This window comes from Cygnus atratus, chromosome 1 (genome assembly GCF_013377495.2).
Source record: "Cygnus atratus isolate AKBS03 ecotype Queensland, Australia chromosome 1, CAtr_DNAZoo_HiC_assembly, whole genome shotgun sequence".
NCBI lineage: Eukaryota > Metazoa > Chordata > Aves > Anseriformes > Anatidae > Cygnus > Cygnus atratus.
The window spans coordinates 121,907,789-121,928,586 of NC_066362.1; the positions used below are offsets into that span (position 1 = coordinate 121,907,789).

The window sequence follows — 20,798 nt, forward strand, 5'->3', positions numbered from 1 at the left end:
TCTAGTTAACATTCAAGATTAAAATTCTATAGAGCAAAAGAAATTTCCTAATTATAGTTTAACAGATATGTTGCGCATTTGGACTATTAGACCCATGTGCAACCTTAGTACCAGATCTTCATGACTTTTGGGTAAAAAATGCTTAACTTTAGTAGTCTTAGGATAATTTCTAAAAAAAAAAAGTATTTCCACATTTATTTTTTTTTTTACTTTATTATTAAAGAGCACACTGTCTTTCCTCATATGTTTTTAGTAATACATATTTGCTGCAAACTAGTTTGGTAGTATGATATGCAGCTCATAAATAAGCTGCTCTTATGCCGATGTTACCTTCCTTTCTAGCGTAAGGTAATACAGCTGTGACTCATGTCTTTGCATAAATATTTAAATTATGATTTCAACATTTTCATTTTGAGGATACTGTGCCAAATACTGCTGATAGCTTCAGTGTGTGCTACTTTGAAAGGCAAGTGGGAATAAGTGATTTTATTTTTTAATGAAGCTATTACAAAATCTTCCAACAGTTTCAGATATTCAAGGATATTCTGTAAAACCACACCACCATACTGTTAGGACCTTCAACTATGCTATTGCTTGTTATATCAATCCATTGTTGTGTTACACCGGGTTCTGAACTGCTGAAATTCTGGTAGGTTTCCTCTACCTTTCGTAAGAGCTTGTCACACACACTGAATAATAAAACCATATCTGCCTATTCCAATATACAACATCCCTCATTTGCTCATCAGTTGGGACTCAGTGTTTCACATACTCATGAATAAAAACAGATAATCTATTTCAAGATTAGCAAATGAGATCCTTCAGCACTCTTGTAATATGTTTAATTTAATGAATTAATTTATTTAATATAAAGATTTCCTTTAATTAACATTACCAAACACTTAGTAGTTTGACAAATCTCACCCTGTGTACTTTTGTTTGTTGGTTATTATCAGCAGCCAAACAAAAAGCAAGGCAACAATACAAAATGATAGCATGATCTGAAATCCGTTGCTGGGTATGATAGCTCCTGAAAACTCTGAGTCTGAAGTTGCTCAATGAGTTGTTCAATGAGCTGAAATCCAAACAAAATCTCTGAGTGCTTACTTTAAGGCTTATCTACCAGAGAGTCCCAGAATAAAGGCATGTGAAGCGGTCTGCATCTCCTTGAACACAGGCATAACAATATAAGCCCATTTCGTGCAGGGAGTGTCTTATAAAGGCTTGATAATATGTGTCCTGAAGCTTGACAGACATGATTGTTATTTCCAGAACAATATTAGAGTTACCATCTTGTATTTCCTTTCACAATGAAGGAAGTGTTCTTGCTCATTCCAGGCAGGTCACTATTCCTGTCTTTTCCCCTTCTTTATTGAAACAAAGGCAATTAATATTTGTGTAAGCATCCTCTCAACTGTAAGTTGAATCCTGTTGTCAAATTTTCAGTAATCTGTTCACTTGTGAGAAAACAGGCGAGAAAGATGGATAGGACCGATGTAGTCAGAAAACAGCAAAAGCACGGAGTAGCTAAAGTGAAATCCTCAAGGATCCTGAAGCTGTTTATGAAGTGGGGGAAATGTGGGTGCTGTCAAGCACTCTGACTAACCCATCCTATTTCCAAAACAAATAAAAGACAACTCCTTTAGTGTTGGGAGGGAAAAGCACTAGACAGCAACAACTGATCACCAAAGCTGTTCTCCTTGAAAGCTCTTTTCTGGCTGCCCAACAACCAAGAAGCATTATAAGGCTATCAGACTCACCATGCTGCTGGCTCTACAGTTCTCAGAGCACTCCATCCCCACAGAACTAAAAGTAATGATGCAGAAAATCCTCCTAACCAAAGTGTTTGGGATTTCAAGGATAGTCAGAAAAGGAAACCCCAGCTCAGCAGCCCATGGATTTAAACTAAAAACAAACAAACAAACAAAATCCACATACAAAAAGAAATGACATCTGAACTGATGTCTTTCCATCTTCCATTACAAAAATATAAGGAACCCATTTTTTTTTTTCAACTACAATGAGGTGTGGTGTCTTTGGAAGCAGGTTATGCCATGCTTGCCCTTTGGACTGCTTTGAAGCACCTGGTGGTACAATCGCCTATGCAAAACTGGGTATTAGGCTAAAATAATCAGGAATCAAAAAAACCACAGTAATTCTGCTTAAACTCACACCAGCAACTGCTTAAAAGCTTAGCTCTCAAAATTAAAACATGCAAGAAAATAAGCCCACACAATAGGGCAGACTCCTCCAAAACAGAGATGTACGTAAGATAAAAAGTAATAGCGCTGTTTGAGCAATGTTGAAATACAGCTCAGGGTGAATACTGATTCATACAAAGCAATCCACTTTTGTCTAAATAAACTAGCATTTCCTTTTCCCTGACTTTTAATGCCCTCAGCATGCACCATGGACAAACTGCAACCGACCTAAGCACAGACGCATGGAGCAGCTGAGGCTGGAAGGCAGCTCTGGAGGTTGCCCAGTCCAACGCCTTGCTCAGGGTAGGGTCAGCAACAACAGGTTGCTCAGGGCTGTGTCAGTCAGGTTTTGAAAGTCTCCAAGGATGGAGACTCCACCACCTCCCTGGGCAACCTGCTCCAGCGTGTCACCACCAGCAGTCAGAAAGTGTTTTCTTATGCTTCAGTGGAATTTCCTGCATTTTGGTTTGTTGTTACTGACACTGATCATGTCACTGGGTGCCATCGAGAAGGGTCTGGCTCCATTGCCTTTACTCCTTGCATCAAGAATTTATATCTGAGCTCTCTCCAAGCTGACCGGCCCCAGATCTCTCAGCTCCTCCCTGTATGACAGACAGATGCTCCAATCCCTCAGTCATCTTTGTGGCTTTTCGCAGGACTTACTCTAGTGTCTCCATGTGTCTCTCACACCAGGGATCCCAGGGCTCGACTCAGCTCTCCTGATCTGTCTCCCTCCGCCTCCAATGACGTTCTGCCTGATGCATCCCAGTGTGCTGTTGGCCTTCTTTGTTGAAATTCCATGTCCAGCCTGGTATCCAATGCCCACCTGCCCACAGTGTCCAGCAGGGCCCTTTCTGCAAACCTGCATCTCAGGCGGATGACCCCCAGCTGGTGCTGTTGCCTGGCATTATTTCTTCCAAGGTGCAGGACTTGGCATCCCCTTGTTGGACCTCATGATGTTCTGACAGCCTGTTACTTCTGTCAAGGAAAAACCATCCCAGCAGCATTCCCGTGTCATTTATGAGCTTTGAAGGGTAACTCTCTATATTCCTGCCCTTATCTCCAGGTATTACTGATGTGTATTACTTCCAGAAATAGAAGTAATGGCAACAAAGAACAACAACAACCAAAAAATCATACTGGGTTTCTGTCACACCTCTTAATGGGAAGGTATTCCAATAGCTATAAACTCAGGTTTCTTTAGATGGTAAGATTATGGCTTGGATGCTGACATGGATGTTAAGAATATACTATATTTTATATAGTTCTAATAATAGACTAAACATTGCATAAGCTTTTGTTGAAAAAAAATCTACGTGTAAAGCATTGGTACTAATTACACCAAGAATGTTCTCGTCTCTTAATATTCATGAAATTTCAGTATGCTCTTGTGGAGTGCAGCTAAGGGCAAGGCCCTAATTTTGCCATGTGAAAGGAAGTCTGGAACCTTACAAGCAGATATTGTCCAATACTAAGTAATAACATGTTACCCAAAGCTTCTGTGCTGATAGAAACAATCAGAAATCATTTAAATATATGACTCACACAACTGATTTTGACACCTGGAATGAAAGACTTTCTAACGACTGTTGATGAAGTCCATGTCCTTGGTGGAATTATGCCGCAGCAGATGTGTAGAGTATAATTTGGAGCTACACAGTGACAACAAAAATGAGTCTGGCAGGCACACTCCATAAATGCACCCTGCACATGTATGCGTACCCCCATGCTTCTTTCTCAAAAGAAGAGAAATACCACGTGTTTCTAGAATGAAAACACTGCTGGGTGCACTATTTCATGTACAGTCCCTGCCCCAACTCATAATGACCTTTTAATCTGTGTCAATTACCAAGGAATGGTGTAAGACTAAACACCAGCTGGCCCAGTGGCACCACCACTGTTGTTTGAAACCTTCATCTCACACCTGCGTTAGGACTGTACTCCCTTTCACCATTTTACTTGCAGCTTCCTGCTTTTCCTCAAGTCCCTCTGTATTCATGAAAATGGGAGACATTTCTAATAGAACCTCAAAACTGAATAGATCACTGAACACCAGAATGCACTGCTGGATGTATTTGATCCATACCTCTGAGCAACTTAGAGCATGTGTCTGTGATACTTAAAGGTGGGGCTCTATTGTTTAATATACCTCAATGTACACTAATGTCTCATGTAATAAGCGTTAATGAAAATGTGTCTGAAAGATAACATGGAAGAATAAACCGACAGTTTAGATCAATTTATTTATGGCATTTTAATACCAAGTTAATGCATGTCTCAAGTAAGAATTTATAAATCTGGTAATTTATAGAAAAAATAAATCACAGCTTCACAAAAAGCTAACTTTCAACAGTTTTCCCCCCCAACCCCAATTTACAATATATTTCAACTGTTGGTAGAAAGTGGTGTGAAATTCTTAAAAAATATTTGCAACAGCAATTGAAAATAAAATTATGATATTTACTCAGTGAAAAAGTAATAGGAATTGTGTTTCCCAGTAAAAGATATATCAGAAAAGCAGCAAAAAATCCTCCTCCTACTTATTATGTGCTACCTTTCTCCCAGCCACATACATCACTGGCAAAGGCAACACTTAACAGTAACCATTCCCAGGTTCAGTACTTCAGTGTTTTTGGCAGGAAGTCAAACTCAGAAGTCCAGTGCTTGAGGTGTATGCTGCCTTTGCCTCGTGTGCTCCAAAGGCTGCTGTTCCTTGGTGTAAGATGGAATCAGTGACAGCTCAGAGTAAACGTAGGGAGTATAAAGATTTTCCTATGGGTTCATGTTCATTTTTCACTCTTTCTTCACCTCTCCAATACAAACTGGAAAACTCAGAAATTTTAATTATTACACCTCACATTTGAGTTCTTATACGAGATGAGGGATTTGAATGTTGGTGTTGTATTTTCACTTGTGCACAAAAATCCCTTCTGTTAAATGTACACATGCAACCACAGGAGGAAAAATGTTCCTTCTCTAACTTAATTAAAAGTCACATTTTCAAAGGTCATTGCACTTGATAATAAAAAGGCAATTAATATGCATTTGATATTAAATATATCATACAGACCTGAACTTCTGTGCAAACCACTGCTTCAGACAAACACATATTTAACATTTTTTTAAAAACTAAGCCTCTAGTTAAACAAAGAAAAACTTTTAAAGAATATTTTTCAAAGACAACATTTTTTTAAGAACACACAAAAACCACTCCCTTTAACTCCTAGTGCATTTAAACACCTCTTTGTAATTTGTTTTGAATTTCTTCATGTTGTTCCCACATTTAACCTTGCTATCATTCTATACTGATCCAGTGGCACGATACAAGAATACATTTTCTCTGACCTACCCAATAAGGCTGGCATTTGTCATGCTGTTGGTACAAACACGAAAGCTGAAGGTAAGATTATTGCCTCACTCCTTTACCTGTGGAAGATCTAAAGTTTCAAAGTGGACGCAACTCCGTTTTCACTCCTGTTGCCTGTGAATTCCAATGGCCAGTTTCAGGTGCCAAGTACTTACAATTCCAAGCCAGGGTTTTGGGTTGTCCCAGCATATTTTGTGACAACTTGCTGTTAAAACTATGGACATGGAAACTGAAAGGGAGATTTTGGTCCCTGAGGTATACTAAATGACAGCAAGAACTAAAGCACTGATATTTAATTTGGAGTGGACCCTCTTTAAGGAAAACTGTTAGCTTCAACTTTCAAATTTTAACAAACGATCACTAAAAATACCCTTAAGCAGGACGACAGAATATATGCAGTATTGGTCAAGAAAAAGTATACCGTACAGAGTAATTTTAAGAGTTTTCAGTTACTGAGGACAAAGAAGCTGTCCTGTGAATAGCATGCTGTATCAAATTTGTCTTTCAAAACACAAAAGGGCAAGAACATGAAGCACGGCCTAAACCAAAACGGCCATTTACTCCTACCTCTTTAATGTACAGTTACAGGACTTAGCGTCTTAAATACTTAAAATTGGCAAACTGACTACATATGCCAGAAGCCAAACCAAACTTAAGTCTTTAATTGATCATTTCAATAGTGCTCTGTTTACCATATCAGCAACTTTTTCATTGCCAAACCAGTGGCAATGTTTCCTACCGATAATATATTTTGAGCTAGAGATGAAAAGGTTAGTACCATTGAAGGTATTTCAGAGCAGAGGTGACTAAAATAAAACATCTTTGGCAACCACATATGTATGATAGGTAATTCACAGCAGCTGGAAAAATTGTAAGACGATTACAAAGTCCCATAGTGCATCATTAACTTTTTTCAGTGTGTTGTATAAAGTACCAACCCCTGAAAAGTTTAAATAAACATCTGAAGTCACCTCAGAAGTTGCAGGGTTTTTTATGCCAACTTTCTCAAACACAGCCATGGCTTGTGAAATTTTAAAGGATGATGGGATATAGACCACACAAAGGCCTCCAGTGCAGTTGGAGTTGATGGGAAAGAGAGGAGAGTAGTGAAGGGCTGAATACTTAAATTTCAATGTACCACAGGGAGGTAGCTCAGGGACTAACAACAGATGTATTTATGAATGAATTTAGTCACACAGGTAGTATCATCACACTGGTGGTGGAATCTATTCAAACAGTAAAACAAAATGAAACAAACAAACAAAAGTCAGCTGTGTCCAGAGAGTCCATTATGTAGTCTCATTTATCGTTACCTTAAAATGAGAAAGAACGTGTATTAGTTACATAGAATTTACTTTAAACCATTTTAACACAATATAACAAAGCTAAGTGATAGGAAGAATTCAGTATAACCATCTTGTGTTTTTAGTTAATGCAATTATAAATTAGATGAATTTTGTGACACAAATGCAAATAAAAGCTAGCACTTAAGTGTGTGGGATGTGTATACAGCAGAAGAGGAGAAACCATACTAAATAAGATGGGTAAACTTTTAACAAGGAGAAGAATTGAAGTAAGGTACACTGAGCTATTTTTTTTCATGAATATGAGCTCAGTTTTCAGAAATTTTGGAAATATTGCAACTGATTTGTAGAACTGCATTGTGATTCCTATATGTAAATTAGTATGCAATTCAGCAGTAACTGTCACAACACAAGGAATTTAAAAGAAAAACAGATTTTTAAAAACAACAACAACGTAAGGGTACTTAAGCAGGAGGCATATGATATTACTATCAGCACCGATACCTTACTTTGTGAGAATAAGGTCAAAAACTTTATGTCTCAGATGTAGCATAATATCCCATTTATAGCCAGACCTCTGGTTTTATACCTCATTAGAGAGGTGCCAACTTAAGCATGCAAAGGCATTTCTTTAAATTTGAGTCTAATAAAATATAATGTCACTTTAATTTAACCCTCACCTCCCCCCAAAAAGTACAGCTACAGAATATGTTGAAATCTCTCAGGGATCCAGATACAAAAGTAGTGTGAAAGACTTAGTGGAATCTTAACATAAGGACCCCAGTTGCTACATACAATTTGCTTTAATAGTGAAATAAAACAAAATATTAACTCTTTCTCCACTGGGGGAGAAGAAAGAAGATCATAAAAGAAAGCGCAAGTAAATGACCTGATTTTGATGAAATTATGAACTACAGTATTGTTCTTCATATTCTGTCATCAGGTGCTGCATGAAAAGGCAGTTAGTTTAGCAGATCCCTAAGTGGGTTTTTGCTACGTTAGTATTCTCTGTTCTGCCACAGCAGATTTTTGCTTCACATTTCAGCAGCTGTAAAAGCATGGCCTAGACCTACAGAGACATGTTCAACAACAGCGCTGCTGCCATGCAAGACTTACTGCTGTTTCAGCACATGAAGGATGAATTCAATCCTCTGTAGATTCAATCCTCAAACTTACTATACTGATGACTGCATTGGAGTTCCATTGTTTTGTTAAGAGATAAAATGGAACAAATTAATTAATGGAGTTACAGTACCAAAGTTAGAAGGAAAGCCTGGTCAGCTAGCTCTGGCTTTTAAAAGCAAAAGGGTATTTACCAGAGAAAATGTCTAAGGGGGTGGGTGGTGGTGGTGATGCAGCCCTGCTCCAATCAGCAACACAGATTCAATATATTATAACATGTTCTACCCTAACACACAGATGAGCAAAACTACAAACAGTACATATCATCACTAATTCCACTCTTGTTTAGACACCATAATTAAAAAAAAAAAAAAAAAAAAAAAAAAAAAAAAAAAAAAAAACAGGAAAGTTAGAAATTTCTTGCAACTTCTCTTGTCCCCAAGCTTACCATGTAAAGAATATAACAAAAATCCTCAATTGTTACTGGTTGAAAACAAGGGCAAAAAAGGGTTCTGAAGGCAAGAGTGAGCCAAGATGATTTCCACTTGTGGGGCAGAAAGACACTGGCAAGCTTAGGGAAGGGAGAAAAAGATCTGTTTTTATGAATTCCCATAGTGTAAGTTTAGATGGATATGCAGGTTACTGATTAGTTGTTTTTACAAAGCATTAAGCCTGGAATTTAGGTAACTTATCTGCCCTCTTGATATTGATCTTCCTATTATTTTAGGCATCCCCCATGTGCTCAAGAACCTGACCTGGAATTAATATTCAAGCTATTTAGTTCAGCTTGTTAAAAATTTACCCACTTATTCACAGTTGGTTTTATGTTATATTTCATAACCAAGATTGTTCTCATTCACAGATGTATTTCAGAGTTAGTACATCAATGTCAAACCATTTGTTCAGTGTGATTTTTAATCAGCATTTGTTTAGTTTGATTTTAGTTCTCCTATAAGCTCAGACAGTCTCTTCCATGCAAGGAAAATTACTATTGAACGGTTAATTCAGGCTGTATGAGTAGAAACAAGCATTATCAGAGGAGCATGCTGGAGTTCTCAGCTGTCTAATTAATACCCCACCCTTCAAAAAAAAAAAAAAAAAGAAAAAAGAAAACTAAACAGTAACTTCAAAAAACCTTACTAAGAAGCAACCATGGCTATGCTGTAAAATATTTTCCTTGGAAAGAAATTTTGAAACACAGTGGCAAAGAACAAATGACATCACCACAGAAACTTCTTACCATACAAGTAATCTTACTACAATGTCTTACTGCTGGCATAAGTAACTAACACCATCATCCATCCATATTAAGAACTTTCTTTTAAAATAAAACATATATTAATAGGTTGAAGATGCATCTTCACTGCATATGCACACAGTCCTTTTTTCCCCAGTTTTTGTAGGTAGGTTTATTGGTGTCTTCTCTTTACAAAAAATGAATTCAACTTATCCATTAAGAGAAAAGTACTAAAAGAACATTCTGTATATTAAGCAGATGAAGATTCCTAACCATACAATAGCTTCAAGGGTGCCAGAAAAAAAAGATGGGGGAGATACACAAAGCCTTTCAGGGACAGAAGAGAAGTCTTCCCTTATTTAGACCAGATCCTCTAAATAATTTAAAATGTTATGAGAAGAAATAAAAGACAAAGGGTGGAACCGTATTCTAATTGCAATGCGCAATGTAATGCAGGCAATACAAAACTCTGCTAGGCTGCTCCAAACTATCCAAACTATATTCTGTTTATAAACTGTGTACAGTCGGCATAGCTAGACAAAGGGAGAGGATAGTCCAAGGTTTCACATGCATCTAACAATTATGAATTTCACTGCACATAAAAATGAATTCAAGAAGGCATTCTTTGTTCCCTTAGGTTCTATGTGACTAAACACCCTTAAACACTTGTGTGCATGAACAACAGAAAGCATCAGTCATTTTTGCTCAAAATAAACAGTGGAATACAAAAAAACCCACAACACTTAAACTAGTGTAGACAGCTTTTAAAGTGATCTAGTTCAAATAATAACTAACCTGAGACGTACTTTGCTCCGATTAACATTACCATGCTACTCATAATAAAAAAACCCAAGGGCAGACTACAGAAGATACTAGTGTCACCTGATGTCATCGAGGGGAAGATGTTTCCAGTCAAGCAAATCAAAAGAGAAATATATATATAAATTGCAATATATGTGTTAAAATCACATGAACAGCAAAAAGTAACAATTGCAAGAAAAACTAAAACAATTTGCAGAAAAAAAAATAAAAAAAAGTTCATGCAACCCCCCCCAAAATAATTCAAAACAAGCTCTCAATAAGAGTTCAAATCCAAATTTCACTGTTAGAACTATCTAGGTGGAGACCATTTCTAGTATTCTCCAATCTTAAATGCTCCTAGCAGGCATAGGACAGTTTCAAAAGCTAGAACTAAAAAAATTAGCATTCTTCCTCTGGTATTGAAGTGGATAATCAGTGAGGTCAAGTTTTCATAAACATAACCCTTTTCACGTTAGCTGAAGAACAAGATCTAGTTTTATTTTCTGCAAGGCAGATATTCTAAGTTTCAAAAGGAGATAAAGAATAATAAATAATACACACATCAAGCACTTGGGATTTGGGGACACATAACAGCATTTAGATATAAGGCAACTAAATCATGATGCATAATACTGAAGTGAATCCTGTTATTCATGATAAGTTACCAATTTCCCTTCCAAGCATCCTTGAGAGAATTGTTTGTATAATTACACTGTTAAATAAAATACTTACATCTACATACAGGATGGTAAAAGAAAAAAATTAGTTTTAGCTTTCATCAATAAAGTAAGAAACTTTATGCAGCTTGAGGGCTGCAGCTGTGGGTTCTGGGGGTAGGGTTACATTCCGAAGATTCTTAATCTTTTCAGTAGTTTTTCCAAGAAAAGTGAAATGAAATGGAAGTTGTGTGCTGTAGGCTGATTCAGGCCTAAAAACTTATCCTGAAATAGTGCTAAAATATAAACTCAAATTATAGATCATAGAAGACTGAAGACTATTCAAACCTGATAAATGGAAAAGTCCTCTACTTCAAAAGAAGCATCTTTTTTAGTCCCTCAAAGTGTATGTATATACTGTGTGTGTGAACGATAGGTGTATGCAGTGCTTCCCTTTATAACTTCTAGCTCTTAGTCCTTGGGAGTCAAGCAGGTTTTGATGTGGTTAGCAATCCCTCCTTCCTATACAGCAAATAATAAAGCCAAGATACAGCAAGAAAAATCACTGGATGAAACTTTCTTCTTTTTCAACATGAGTATAAGAAAGTTTATAAAATTCCTGCACCGTCTTAGAATTAAGCTGTATCTCTTTAACAGGAACGATTTTTTTTTCTTTGTAAACCATCACCATTCTGTGGAACCTGCAGCTAGTCTTGATTTAATGTCTTATGTTTTTAGAGACCTACAAGATATTGCTTGTGTCCTCCTTTCAAGAGGAAGACCTATCTATATCCTGTTTTGTTTCCACAGTGTTTTTAAGTAATCATTTTCAAATCATCAGAATAGTCAACAGATAGAATGAACAGAAAAGGTCACCAAACTCAAGATTAATTAACTAGGCTAGTTAGCTAATTAATATTTGACCTGTGTTAATGTCTGGTTTACCGTTTGAAGGAGCTTCAGATGTCTCCCAGCCCATAGATTTCATCACAGCTTTCTTCCATCTGGCATAGCGATATTCACTTTCTGAAATAGAGAAATCAGCAAACAGAAATGTCTGTCAGTGCCTATGAATACAACCACAAGTATTAAATAAATGTTTTGAATTAATTAAAAGAAAAACCCTCAAAACAACTAAAATAACACAATTATGCACAGTAACAAGAAATAAACTTTAAAAACAATTTTCTGCGTGTTATACAAGTAGGACAAAATGAAGCAATTGTTATTCATGCATAAGCCCTTCAGTGTTGAAAATACTGTCTTGAAGAAGGGATCATAGCAGTAATTATAATCAAAATGGTAAGACAAAGTTCTTTACAAAAACAAGAAGAAATAATTAAAAAGGCAAAAATGTCATGCACATGGATTAATTATGTCAAGTACATGCTTTTTGTTTCTAGAAGCATTTAAGAATGATGAAAAAGTTAACTAAAAGAATGATCAGTGTAGGCTTTTTAAAGCCAAATTAGGAGTCTACCAAAAATACTCTGTCCTTTCTATGTCTGTGAAAACTCAAAAATGCACAGGAACTTTAGGAGACATCTTTCTCAGTAAAAATCTTTCAATATTTCTTTGATTTTACTTCCTGTAAGCCAAAAAAAAAAAAAAAGCTATTAACTGCAATGCCAGGTGACAAGCTTCTTTAAAAAAGTAAACCAAACCAAAACACCAGAACAACATAAAAAACCCCATCACATTAAGTAAACAGTTGACACATTCCCTGATGGAGCTATGTTGTTTTAACCTTTTTCCAATCCTACTAGTCAATAAATGAACAAAACAGCAAGTGGAATGCACTTTTTCCTAAACCTAACACTACAAAGCTGATTTTTAACATTTTTGAGGATATTTACATACAGCTGTTTTTATACTGTAATGTCAGACTGCAACAAAGAATAAAACTGATCTTTTGAACATAAAAGAGTTCACAGGTTCCTGGAGAACAGTAATGGGTTTTACCCTCTGGGTTGATCTGTGGTTCAAATCGTTCACATGTCACTGCTGTCAAATCTCCAGGATTCAGACTCCAAATTCCAACTCCTTCTGCAGCTCCTGCTGCCATAGCAGCTCCTAGAGCGGTTGTTTCAGGCATTGATGGCTTTACTGAAGTAAATCAGAGAGAAGGCCATGATGCTTTTTACTGAAAGTCAACTTGATGATATCAGAACTCCAGACTTACATATGTATCTAGAATGACACATATTTTCCTATAACCGTTATATGAGCTTCCCTTAAGTTTACCAACTACAAACCTCATTTTATTGCCATTCACATGATTATGAAGTTAACTTCAACTATGAGTCTTCCAAGTCTTCGAAATACCTCAGATAACTGCTTCCCTCAATATTGAATAATGGGTGGCACCCCTGTCCATGGCAGGGGGGTTGGAACTAGATGATCTTCAAGGTTCCTTCCAACCCAAGCCATTCTATGGTTCTATGAATCACGTAATTGCTCATTTTCATACCATGTGCAAGGTTACTGACCACCACCAGTTTCCTCAGAGTACTTCTGTTAATAATATGACATTTTGTTGTCCTCTCCCTCCCCAAAGCAGCAATTACTGTTTTAGTAACCCATGTTGTTCTCCTGCTCCAGACACTTTGTTATTAAAAGCATCTATATTTAGAAAAGGCATCTTAAAAGAGGTTACACACCTGTACTTACTAGCTGGTTTGCCTTCCACAGGTGCTATAAAAGACCAAACCACCCCCAAGATGTAAATCTGTGCCATTAACTCTACAAATGCCTGCTTTTCTCCTTCGAGAGGAGAATCCCTTAAAAGCAGGTTTTATTGATCACATCCTTTCAAGTGTTAGCTATTAAGCACTGACAGTATAAGCCTTTGCATTATGTCTTATTAAAGGCAAACTATAGTAACTCTAGAGTTAAAAACTTTCCACTGGCTTGCTATCCCTGAAGTGGCTCACAGGTTTATGTAGAAGTGCAGTGGAGGTGCGAAGTTCTGATTTATCTCTGAGCAAGATTCTCAGGGCTGACATGTTGCAGGACAATGTAAATTTCACTGATTTTAAAACTGTTGGACAGTTAGATATTGATCAGACAACTTTAATACCATCACAGTGCTACAATATTTCAACATGAGAAATGAGTCAGAGATGCTCTAGGAAAATGAACCTCAAAACTTGATGCTAGACCTAAATACTTTTTTTTCTGGAAACAAAACAAAACCAAAATACACCCTTCCCATCTCCCCCCCAAAACAGCAACATTCTCAGCACTAAGAAAAGCCCAGCAAAAACAACAACAAAAGCCATCCAAACAGCCCTCATTAGCCATTACACATGAACAGCGTTTTCAGCTTTAAAAAGAAAACAGGAGTCATAGTTTTGTCTTACCTACTGGAATACAGAGAATGTCTGATTGGAGTTGCATGAGAACTTTGTTATTGGTCATTCCTCCATCTACTTGCAACTGACTTAGTGGTATCCCACAGTCCTTGTTCATCGCATCTAAAATCTGAAGAGCCATATATGTTACAATTTAATTGCAGAAAAATCTCCAAATGCAAAATATTGATAAGTCAGTGTTTGCTGAAGAGTGTTAAGTAGGTAGGTCTCCTTCCCTGTACACCGAGAGCCCAAAAAGGAGGTAGTGACAACACAGTTTTGCTTAATATACAGCAAGTGCATTCAATTTATCACAGAAATCCTAGTGTAGAAAATGTTTCTCTATACCTAGCCTATCCATTGCATATATGGTCTGAGAAGAACTTTGGGGAAAAAAAAACAACTGATGACCACTACAAACTTCATTAAAGCTAACAAAGGAAGTACACAGCATCATCCTACAATCATCTATTACATGGAGAATATTGTTTTTTTAAGGTTTTGTAAAAACAGTCAATTAAATGTATCATTTACATTTTTTAATGTCATTATATAATACTTGATGCGCATTAACTGGTGCAGAACAATTTTTCTGTCATTTTGTAAGTGTGCTTTTCTCAGCTTTAAATGACATAGCAAAATACACAAACCACAAAAAGAAACTACAGTGCATTCTATGCTATTCTGCAGTTCACAAAGTACCCAGTTATACAATCCTTGCTTGGAATTCAACATGTTTCTATAAACGAACAAACAAGTAGGTTGGTAAAGTACAGAAAACTATACAGAGATGGGTTATCCAGTAGAATTTATTTAATCCCAGAAACTAAGTCAAAAAGGAACTAAAAGCATTGCCAAACGATAAATAATAGTTAAAAATTAGAAGGTAAAAGGCCACCTTTCATTGTGGCAGAATCTGTACATGGGTCTGCACTGTTCAATACATTATAAATAACGAAGAATACAGGTTATATAGCAGAGCACCAAAGTTTACTGACAGTACTAAGCTAGTACTGCTCCGTACAGCTTGTTTTCTTCACATATCATTTTATACTCATCTATACTGAATTTCACCTGCTTTTTCTTTTTTTTTTTAACTATTCAGAACTTCATCAGTGCCTCTTAATCTTAGCTTTACATATACTGCTGAAGCTCTGATTTTGTTTATTACTCTGCAAGAGCATGTTGAATCATACTATGTACTTAGACTAGAAGTCTAAGTGCAAGATGTAAGTGCATAGTATGCACTTAGATTAAAAGTTTTTGACTTTGACTGAAAAGCAAAAAGAAAGATAGAATTGAGGAGGTGATGAAGAAACAAAACAAATTATGATCATGCTGCTGCTATCTCTATTGTAGCGTAGTTAGATTAAGAGCAAGGTGTGCAGATCTTAGAACTGAAAAATGACTTCTTTTTCCATGATACTTTCTGAGAGAAAAAAAATAATGTAACAAGGGTCATCTGTCTGCACAAGGAAGGAACTTTTGGGAGAAAAAATGAACAGAAGCTTAGAAGAACTGGATGGCACAGACAAACAAACAAAAAAACAATGAATAGGAATTTTGAGTCTTTTCCTGAAGGATATAAAAGACTTAATTTCAAATAGAATTAAACCAAAATAACTTTGTTTTCGAGAAGACAAAAATAACAATGTATCTTTGAAAAATGTGTGTTTTCTGCACATCTGGAGGACTTAATCTACTAATTTAAGCATGTCCAGAGACCTAATGAGGCACTCCTACCACTGTGATATAAGTACATTGACTAAAGAATGAGGAAATAAGGAAGAGTTAGATAAGTTCAGTTAGTTTCACCTTCAGGTTTGAAAGCTTTATTCCTCACCCTGCTACTCCCAGACACATGCCATCTCTTGTTACATTTGCTACAATCCTCTGCAAGTCAGCTGAGATAATTAATCTAACAGAAAAATAGCCCAGCAAAACAGGGATAATTTTTTGCTGGAAAGATAAATGAGCTGTCACGTGAGATGGAATGGATGGGAGGAGAGACAAGGAAAGATAGGAGCAAGAAAACAAACCAGGCTATCACTTCAGTTTGCTGTAACTTTACCCTGACTTCTAGTATCAGAGTTAAGAGCTTGCTATTTCCAAGCTCCTTCCATGACTTTCAGAGGACTCAGAGGCTGTTAACACAGCTTCAAAAGCAGATGCCTTGGTGAAGTTTCTAGCTGTCTTTTTTTCACAGGAGTACTTCTTGCTTTACTCATTGTCGCTACAGAAACAACAAGCTACTTTCCTCATCTCACACAGTTTCAGGTGGGTATTATTTTAAAACACAGAAGTTTAAATAACAAATTTAAAACATGCAAACATATTAAGGTTTCACTGTTACCCTTTGGGGGCTATGACTTTCATTTTGTCCTGTGTGTGTACAGAACACAAGGAGCATAAAATGCTAGCAGATGGTGATATAAAGATTTTAATGCTCAAACATACTGATATCAAGCCCTTTGATTTGGTTGAAGGATTAATTTATTGTGTGAGAATGTAGGTTTGCTTTTGCAGAATGCTGACAAATGCAAAAAGAGATGTGGGCAAAAAGTGAATGCAGATTTCCCTGGATATGTTTGGTGCTCTCTTGATTTAAATATTTTTTGTTTTTACGGAAAGCAACATCAGCCATATCTGTCACAGCAGATGATATAAAATGTAGTCTCTTCTGTTGTAGAACCAATACAGCATTTCTGTTATGGCACTGGCCTTGTCATTTTACTGTTTGCATGTTCTGCCTCTCGTAACAGTCATAAATATGTTCACCTTATTTTAAGTGCGGATAAAAAGTATAATTGCCACTCCAAAATAATATACCACCCAACCAGATCATTCTAGCTAAGTTCACAGGAAGAATCCTTCAACACTAGCATCATGTAAAGAAAATAATAGCATGGAAGTGTGATATGAAGCATCCGACCATCTTCATAGAATCTTTTTAACCCTCTCTCTTCCCGAAGAGTTACAGTCACTGTTCTCATACTAATTTACAATTCATTTATGAATTAATTTGCTTTTACCTCTCGTGTTTGAAAGCAGACAGCTTCTAGTGCAGCAAAGGCGATGTGTTTTTTATTTGTAAACTGAGTAAGGCCACAGATAATACTGTTGAATAGAGGAACAAACAAAAACAAACAAAAAAACAATGAGAGTTAGAACATACATCTTTACTAGAAAATCCTAGACCTAGGTCTTCTAATTCAAGTCTCATTCAGTTCCATTGTATAAGGACTGCTTCTTAACATTAAAAAGCTGGTTTCTTTTTAATCTGAATTCTCTCATTTTTGTAATAAGCTGTTATCATGACAAACCTTTCAGTGTCCCAAAGTTTCCTGGTCCAAATGTTTTCTGTGCCCCTCCCCCTCCTTTTTTTTTTTTTGGGTGGTGGTGGTGATTAGGATGAGTAGCTGAGTCAGCTCATCCTCCTTCTCCCAGTAGCAGTTGCTGTTTTGAACAGATTAAATACAAAACAGAAACAATGGTTGCTTGAAGACACATCAGAGAATGTTGTATCCAGACACACCAAAGGAAGAAAAAAAAATCTGATACCTGTAAGGATTTGTGACATAATTTAATCTTTCTGCAAATGTAGTTTATTCAGAACCTTACCCCCTTGCACTGGGTTCCCAGTATGGTGCATACAGTCCTGAAAATGCTGGCACAAAGTAGCAGCCATAGGAAGTCCCCGCTTCTGCAGCCAGTTTTTCTAATGCACACACAAACAGTCTATATTTAGCTTTTTACAACTGCACCAACACTTAAAAAATGACACTTAAAGATGTTATTAAATAGGGAAAATATTCAGAATATGTTAGGTAGCTACAAAAGCAATCAAGCCACGTACCATTAGAGTATGCAACTAACTGCCACTCTGCTTCTCTTTGACTAGCTGTCCATACCCAACAATATAAATGGAAGATGGGGCATGGGGGGCTGTGGTAAATGTAAAATCAAACTCCAGAATCATTTACTTGATATTCTGATCTAGATTCTGTGCGGTTTTCAAAGGGTATCCTGTGGGTAAAGAATGTTACCTTCAAAGCTTTCCAAAAGGTCACAATTTACTTGCATTTAAGCCAAGGCAAGAAAGTGAAACTGGATCAAGACCAAAGGGAGTTAAGAACTAAATTCCGATTAATTTCAAATGGATTTAGAGTTCTGAAATCTCATCTTAAGAATACAATCACATCCAGCTACAAGAAAATGTGAAGTTTCTTAATATCTGAGTAGTAACTTCAGATATCTGAACTCCTCAATATTAAAACGTATAATTTTAAAAGCTGTATTAAAACAGCCAAAACTATAGACGTTAATGTGCAGATCCTTCCTGTAACAAGAAAGGAAAGTAGATTTTTTTTCAGCTTTTGTAATTTTCATGTTTGCATTGATCAAAGCAGAGCAATAGAGAAGAAGGTTAGGGAAACTTATTCAAAAAGTCTTCTAAAATTGTACTTTCATACAGATTCCATATAAAGGAGTGAAGGGAGAAGGAAGGACATCTTCAGGGAAAAAGAAGCAATGACTAAGTCCCACATGATTTTAGCAACATTGACAAATTAAAGTTCTTGAAGTTCCTACATGTCTAAGATCTAATCAAACTTGTGAAGCCAACAGTTACTACAGCGTTTCAACAACCGGCTAATTCTAGTGACAGCAGCTTATATTCTTCTATATGGTCTGTCAGGCTTTCTCATGGATTATTGTTTTTTGAGTTTTGCTTAGTCTCTGAAGCTTTAAGTCAAATTTGAATTGTACTTTTTCCACTTTTCAATAAGATATCAAATTATTAAAAAAAATGTAATGAGTTACTTTATAGTCCAAAATCTTGTTATATCAGTCACTTTCAAACTGTTACAGTTGCATGTTTCTGATGTTTTTTCCTTTTTCAAAATTTGGTATATTCCTAGTTTTTAAGTCACAAACAAGCTTGCTTTAAGTTCAGCTCATGCAGAAAACATTAGCGACCCAAATACTAAAGAATTACTGTGTTCTTAGCCGAAACAGACTGCCATCATCCACAATTTTTTAAGAGACAGCTTTGCAAACTGAGGTCTCTGCATCAGTAGATATGAACCCTTCTACATAAATCATTGCATATTTAGAGCCTCAGGTTGTCATGTCTGTGACAGGAAAGAATATGTACGATCTAATATGCTTTGGGTTCTGTAATAGAGACTTAAACACTCTTGATTCTGGAAAGCAATATTGTACAAAACCAGGAAACTGTACGGCAGTGCAGCATCTTCCTGAGAGCGTGCTTGCTACGGAAAGTTGGCAAAGAGTTTCAAACACCTTAGTGATATGCTGTATGAAATATCAGTGAAAAATATCAGTAAGTAGTGATTTCATGGGTGCAAAACAAATCGTTTGAACACAGCAAAATATATGCATCTTTCAGCTTTTCATTACTTGAATATTTTGAGCTTTTATTCAACAATAAAGCAGTTGTCAGAATTCAAAAATTTATCAAGACAGTTGAAAACTTAAAATTAAAAGCTCCAAATTGCAAATACTCACCTATTTCCTGTGAAGTCTTAACGATACCTAGATTGTCCCTCAGCCAACGAACAACGGCACCAGCTATTGCAACAGATCCCTGAAGAAAATAAAATCATTACACTTGCATGCAATTTTTCCATGGAGGGGAGTTACCTAATTTCGTGAGCAATCTTCTTGGTCTCACTAATTTAAGGACAAATAGGTCCAGTAGCCTCAGCCTTCTTTTTATAACAAATTAAAATTTTTATGCTTTAATTTTAAAAATAAGACTAATTATAGCTAGAGCCTAAGTACAAATGCCCAGAGAGACAGAAAATGTAGGCATTTTCATTTGTCAGTACAATTCCTCTATTGCTTCAGCAAATGGCCCTGAATGGTTCCATCACATCACAGATGAATGGCATGGCTCCCATCTCACACCAAAGTACAAATGGACTTCTCTACAAGACAGTTTCAAGTCTACTAGACTAAGCTTCAAGTAAACTGGAAGCAGCATTACAGTTTCATTCAGAGCCATTGCTATAAGGGAACAGGGGTGTTTTCTAAACAGCTAGCTATTACAGTTATAAAATAGAGGGATGATTAAAACAAAAGGCTGAATCCACATTTCTTGCCTCTCTGCAAAGTGTCTTATCCACTAAATTGTAGACAATTCTAGCATGGATGCCGCAGAAGAAAGAGCACTTAATAGCTTCGGTTGAAGCTATTTCTTCAGACAGTATCATTAAGGACTTGGAGATGAGGAAGAAGCAAAAGTGTGCATACAGGAGTCTGAGCAAGTGGAAATTAAATAAAATCACTCTCAACACAGTTCCAGTCCTTTCTTCAAGTACCTGGACTAAAACCAAAACAAACCTCTTACACACATTCATAAAGTAAAACCCCCAAAGTTGCCAGAACATGGCAAATAAAAAGCTCAACTTTCCTTAGGGAAGGAAAAGGAAGTGAGCACAACCTCCCACATCCTAGTAATTGTAAGCCACAAATTATTTTCCCAGAGAAGAAAATCCTGTGTGTTGTCTTGGTCTGTTTGACATGAAAAACAGGCTCTCTTCAAAAGCTCGATTGCAGCAGGCAATTCAGTACACATCTTGAAAGTAACTATTAGATCAGGCCCATTAAACAACATAGATGGAAGAATATTCATTCTACTGATCCCAAAGAAGCTTTGGTGCCAAATATGTGCCAAGCAGCTCTGTGCTTCAGAAGCAGAGCTTTAGAACAATGAAATCTTGAGTTAGAGTGA

At 36.5% G+C, this 20,798-nt stretch overlaps 1 protein-coding gene across 4 annotated transcripts in view; it reads right to left on the reverse strand.

Moving 5' to 3' along the window:
- Window positions 1-6,771: 6,771 nt before the first annotated feature.
- The window catches only part of GK (glycerol kinase), a 32,191-nt gene continuing 18,164 nt past the window's right edge, over window positions 6,772-20,798 (reverse strand). Inside the window, exons 13-21 of one of the 4 annotated variants that reach the window (XM_035542137.2) lie at window positions 19,571-19,649; window positions 17,663-17,759; window positions 17,074-17,158; window positions 14,051-14,171; window positions 12,651-12,794; window positions 11,634-11,714; window positions 10,027-10,113; window positions 7,989-8,059; window positions 6,772-6,881 (exon numbers count right to left, since the gene is read on the reverse strand). In XM_035542137.2, coding sequence (XP_035398030.1) covers window positions 8,016-8,059; window positions 10,027-10,113; window positions 11,634-11,714; window positions 12,651-12,794; window positions 14,051-14,171; window positions 17,074-17,158; window positions 17,663-17,759; window positions 19,571-19,649 — 738 coding nt within the window. In that variant the 3' untranslated portion in view covers window positions 6,772-6,881; window positions 7,989-8,015. The remainder of the gene's footprint in view (window positions 6,882-7,988; window positions 8,060-10,026; window positions 10,114-11,633; window positions 11,715-12,650; window positions 12,795-14,050; window positions 14,172-17,073; window positions 17,159-17,662; window positions 17,760-19,570; window positions 19,650-20,798) is intronic. The other 3 variants (XM_035542138.2, XM_035542139.2, XM_035542140.2) reach the window with 3 other exon arrangements.